At 38.6% G+C, this 6,000-nt stretch overlaps 1 protein-coding gene across 1 annotated transcript in view; it reads left to right on the top strand.

The window, feature by feature from the left end:
• The window catches only part of LOC137623287 (beta-alanyl-bioamine nonribosomal peptide synthetase ebony-like), a 98,530-nt gene that overhangs the window by 69,100 nt on the left and 23,430 nt on the right, over positions 1–6,000 (top strand). The window contains 2 exon segments of the mRNA XM_068354065.1: positions 1–16; positions 1,948–2,094. The exon segment at positions 1–16 is cut by the window's left edge and continues 203 nt beyond it. Of these exon segments, the coding sequence (XP_068210166.1) occupies positions 1–16; positions 1,948–2,094 (163 nt within the window).

The following is a 6,000-nucleotide window of genomic DNA, read 5'->3' as shown; positions in this document are numbered from 1 at the left end:
CTTCAATGAACCACCGGTTTGTTATATCTTTTTTTTTTTCTTGTAAACTTACTAGGGTTCTTTAGGCCAGTAAATCAGAACTTGGATATTTATTTACCTAAAATTTAAATAAATTGGTTAACTGTTTGATTAAACTGGTTTTTATCATGCTAAATTATTTGATATTGTTAAAAGGATATCCATAGAGTTTTGGTTGTAGCTGTTCATCTAATAATCTATTGATACTAAGTGGAGAAAGGTAACTTAACAATTAACTGTTTGAAGAAAATGTAATCTAGGTGTATTGATTATGGAAGATTTTTTGGGAATGTAAGTGAGACTTGCTCAGGGAATGCCTCCCTGCAACTGGTAAGTGTGACCAATATGACTCCGGTATTCAGAAAGGGTCGTGTGCAGTGGACTAAGTAGCCTATATTGCCTAGACTAACAAACTTGTCTTTTATTAGAGACGAAAATAAAATGATTATAACTTAGCGATATTTAGATTATAACAAAAATCAGGGTACTTAATTTATCTAAAGTACACTGCTCAGGGAATATCGTAAAAGAACCAGCATACACATGCGTATGTCATCTCTCTGATCTCTACCGTCTTGACGTCACGAAGACGCACACACACACACACACACACACACATATATATATATATATATATATATATATATATATATATATATATATATATATATATATATATATATATATATATATATATATATATATATATAAATTGTTTATTATCAAAAGTAACTCTACAACAGTTTACCCATATCTTATTGGACAGAAAAGAGGAATGTTACTAAATAAAAAACGAGATATTTGGAGATATCAGGGGGTAACTATACTATATTATACATGTGCGACTGAGACTATAGAGGGAAGTAAGAAAATTCTTACAATAATTACATACTATGTATATTGCAACATTAAAAAAAAAGTCTATGATAAGGGAATAACTGAAAAATATCCAGGAATCAAGGGATCTTAACCTGAAATAGAAACACCATGAAGTGTTAAAGTCCTGGAATGATTGTTTTCTTTTATTCAAACTTTAAATATCGAAATAAAAATCCTATATATGAGCGGAAAATAAAATTATGAAGCCAAGAGTTATCTCTACTCGTGATCCATGGGAGCAAGTTATATCTTGAAAAAAAAAAAAGAAATATTCCTAGATCAACCTCTGCATTCCCCCAAATACAGTATTAAGATTGAAATAAAGCCCCATAAAATCTAGAATATTACAATTTTATAATCAAGGGTAAAAAACATGGTTTTAGAACTGAACTATTTTGTCTTGATATGCCGGTATACGGAAAGATGAAGGTCAAGTGATATAACTTGTCAATTTTTAATATTTTTTTTTTTATTGCTGCTAAACCATTCCTTTATCAATTTACTCTTGAGAGCTTCATCTGAAAGTAAGAAAGACAACTACTTTATTATAATCATAAAGATGGTTTCTTTTTATGCAATTATATGTTTTTTGGGCTCAAGCCATGTCGTCCTTCACTAGCTAACTAAGGGTATATATGAATTTACTGCACAACTATACACCATAGTTTTTTTACTAGGGTATGTACTATACCCTAGAAGTACTGGCTACTGAAGGAACCTTCCATCAGGACGACATGGCTATCTCGCCCAAAAATAGATTTTTCGCCGCGCTCAAAATCCGTTTTTTAAACTTCTATTAATTTTCTCTTGACTAAATAGATAGGTTGGTAAGTATTAACATCACAGCAGTAAGTGTCGATTGATTTGCTTCGACTTCACATTCATACCAATGGCCGTTTCAACCTATCTCGTCAGTAGGAGGAAAATCTTATCTATATAGTATGAAAAAGCAAGGTATTAGATATGACTAATTAGTTTAGATGCTATGAAACCAGTTCTATTTATGAGACATAATGGAGGAGTTAATTTTAAAGAATAATTTCCCAACAGATCCGTGTTCCACCGAGCATGAGGGAAGTAGCTGCCTTGCATGAGACCTTAGAAGAGGAGGCACGTTATACCTTAAGACAAGAGAAGAGGGGCCAGAGATGGGTCCACAACTTGTTCTTGGCAACAAACAATTGTTTATCTCCCCAGGTAAGAAGCCATTTCAAGTATTATTGTTAAAAGATAAGAATATTGGGCAGTTATCAACATTAGCCATTTGCATAAAATGGGAGTTTCGTAATGCTATTTTGGCCAGTTTGTCCACCAAGTCCCAACATTCTTTCCTCTGATAGCATTGATTGCTGATCCCTAATTAGACTGAGTCGGTTGATAGCAACCAGGGTTTTTCTTGTTGAGCATTGAGTTTAAGAGAAAATGCTGTTTTAATAGTGTAGTACGGTTCTTGTTTAGTTGGGATATATTTGGACTGTATATACATTAGTTGTCAATAGGCGTAGGAGGAGTTGATATTCAATATGGAATAGTCATTTTTTAAGCTTTGCCAAGTTACCCTTACAGTACTGTAATTACAAATAATTTTACAATGATTCAAGTAATGCATTTGTTAATTAGAATTTTGTAAAGAGTATGTTACAAAACTGATGCGTTCATACAGAAATATAAAAAGTTTAATCATCAGAATTTTATTTCATGAGTTAAGGCCATAAATTTGCTTATATTGGCTTGAATCACTACTAGCAGTGGTTACAGAATTTCATGTTTCCTAGATTTCCTCCTAAGTGGATATTATAATATTGATTACACTAACCTAGTTTTAAATGATGTTCACTGTTGTGAATGGGCACAACCTGATTACCATTACAAATGAAGTAGTTCAGCCTGGACAAATAAGACCGGTATCAATATCCATTTATGTGCTGAGAATTTGAAAATGATAACTGCTTTTGATTCTGCTGTTTTACCTTATAACCAGCCAGTTTAATGGTTGGAGTACTGTACTAAACATACTACAAATTTTATATAATTTGCAATTTTCCTAGCTCGGTGAAGGTATTAAGTGTGCCATTCTCTCTGTAGGTACAATTAATTTAATAATAGTAAGTAAACAAAGTGAATTATTTGTTAACAGTGCTCGTAAAGAAGAAGGGAGCTTTGCCAGGGTGAAGTGATATGAACATCGTGTTGCATATTATTAATAAATTTTAATATAGCATTGAATATATCACCCAATACACAAAAACAAGGTATTCTTACATGTATTTTGGTGGATCCAAGTGAAGGCTTAAAGTCTGATCAAGATTGCTATCTGCCTTTATGCTCATTATGCACACTTATAATGCAGGGAATAACAGATGCCTAGGATTAGATCACAATCTTGTCCCATAGGAGCTTAAGGCTAGACTATTTGTTGTGGAGCAACAATAGGGCCTATAGAAAAGGTAGGTGTCTAAAGATCTGTATGTGCAACCTTTAAGATAATGGTTCGTAAAAGTGGTTTGTCTCTTTCAAACTCCCGCTTATAGAATTTGTGCTACAGAGTGGTTTTTGCGGAACACTAAGGTTGTGGCAAACCCACGCATGTCATGTACTTGAGGGGGTGCCTAGGAGATGCTTCCTCTGAGGATTTATAGGCTCTCATGATAGTTTATCTGAACCAGAAAGAAAGTGTTTCTGGAAACTTTCTTTTTGGAGCGGCTAGTGCTCACAAACAAATTGGAGATTTTTCCCTAAGATATTGATTCTCTCAAGATGTATAGCACCAGTCTTACAGGACATACAGTAGTAACATGTCACCCTGGTCATCAATTACCTCTTTGAGAGACGAGATCGTAAAAGTCAAGTCTGAGATCGTTATCAACTGGATTTTGGGTTATGGCCACAAATTCTGGAACAAAGGACAAAGATAGTTCTCTCCACCCTTTGGAATTTGACATAAGATGAGGTACACCATGTAATTCACTCATTCTCTTGGCTGAAGCTAAGGCAAGGCGGAAGACTGTCTTTAAGGTGAAGTTTTTGTCTAAGGCTTTATTCATAGGTTCGTACAGGGCTGTTTTCAAGGCTAGTAGGACCTTAGTCACAACCCAGGAAGGGGGTTTTAGGTCTGAAGGAGGGCAAGACTACTCGAAACCCTAATCAAGGCTGAGAGTTCCCAAGAGTCAGGAGAGGTCCACGCCTTTCAATTTGAATACTTGACTCAAGGCCGAGTGGTAGCCTTTGACCACAGTGTCTGAAAGGGCCTTCTTGTTCCTCATGAACACTAAAAAGTCTGCAATCAGGGAAATAGTGACTTTTTGGGAGGAGAAATATTCCCCTACTACACCAATCAGAAGATTTTCCACTTGTCCCTGGTGAACTTCTGCAGAAGACTTTCGGAGATATCCAGAAAGCTGCTTCGCTGTTGGTCTTGAAAAGCTTGTTTTTCGGAGGAGATGCTGGAAAGTCTGCAGTTGTGATGGGACAGGCAATGTACTGCATTGTGGAATTTTCTTATGTGGGGTTGGAATAGCAGGTTTGGCCATTCTGGGAGTTCCAGTAGGTCTGAATACCACTCAACTGCTGACTCCCTTGGATGTTCTGATTCTGTTCAATGTCTGACAAATTGCACAGAACGGTAGGAAGGCGTAGAAGTCTAGACCGTCTCATGGGTGTTGAAATGCGTCTTCCATCACAGCAGCTTAGACTGGGACTGAAGAGCAATACACCAGGAGTTTGTGATTCAGGTTGGTGGGGAACATATGCAGAGATGGGAAACCCCACAAAGTCACAAGTTTCTTTGCTGATAGAGAAAGCAAAGACCATTCTGAACCGCCTGTCGTCACTCGACGGCTCAGATGGTCTGCAGTGAAGTTCCTTTTCTCTGAGACAAACCTCGCTGAGAGAGAGATCGCCTGGGACTGTGTCCACTTGATTATCTCTACTACTAGATTGCATAGCAGGAGAGAGACTGTGCCTTCTTGTTTGGAGATATATGTCACCACTGTGGAGTTATTTCAACTCAACACCACAGAGTGACTTTTCAGAGTCTTAGAAAAATGGAGTAATGCTAGTTGCACTGCTTTCATTTCCAGGAAGTTTGTGGAAGGTCTTGTCCTCTTCTGACCATAGGCCCGAGATTTGCTAATTCCCCAAGTCAGCACCCCACCCTACCCCTGGGGAGATGCATCTGTGAGTAGCATGAGTTGTGGAGGAGGAGCCGGAAGTGGGGTTCCCACTAACAGGTTCTCCTTGTCCAGCCACCATGGGATGTCCGTTATCATCTCCTGAGGTACTTGCAGCAGGGTTGCAGGATGGTCTGAAGCTTGCAACAACTGGTTCTTTAGAGCCCACTATACCAATCGCAGATGCAACCTCGCCAGAGGGATGAGTTTCTCTAACGCGTTGAGATGGCCCAGCAACTTTTACCAAGTCATTGCAGGCAGGAGGTTCCCTTTCAGAAAGGTTTTGATCAATGTCTTGAACCTTGCTATTCTGTCTGCTGAAGGAAGGCTTAGGCTTGAACTAAGTACATGTCCATGGCTCCTGGCTAGTACAGTGGTAACGTGTTTGCCTACCATTCGCATGGCATGAGATCGATCCCCGCCCAGGACCGTGAGTTTAAGCTGTTTACTGGGGAGGCTACTGCTGTGGTAGGGTACCACAGTGGGGGTTTGGGCTTGCCTGGCTGACGTTCTGGTGAGCATCTATTCTGATGGTACTGGAACTGAAACCAGACACCTTTAATCTTTAACCTTTAGGTACCTGGTGGACTGTTGACGGACAAGGCTGGACTTCTCCAGGTTTAGTTGGATCCCTAACTTCTTGCTCTGATCCAGCAGTACAGATCTCTGGGTTTCAGCAGTAGAGCTCAGGATTTTGCTAAAAGAAGCCAGTTGTCTAAGTATCTCATGAACCTGATGCCCATGGCATGCACCCAGGCTGTGACAAGGACAAAGACTTTGGTGAAGACCTTGTCTCAAAATAGAAACCTTAGGTACTTCCTAAGGCAGGATGGATGGGGACCTAAAAATAAGAGTCTTTCAAGTTTATGGTCAGAAGGTAGTTGTTCTTCCTGATGGCTTGCAGAATGGAGGTTGGGGCCTCCATCTTGAACCT

This window comes from Palaemon carinicauda, chromosome 30 (assembly GCF_036898095.1).
Source record: "Palaemon carinicauda isolate YSFRI2023 chromosome 30, ASM3689809v2, whole genome shotgun sequence".
Lineage (NCBI taxonomy): Eukaryota > Metazoa > Arthropoda > Malacostraca > Decapoda > Palaemonidae > Palaemon > Palaemon carinicauda.
Note: the sequence above shows the minus strand (reverse complement) of the source record. Positions and strands in the feature narration are given on the sequence as shown.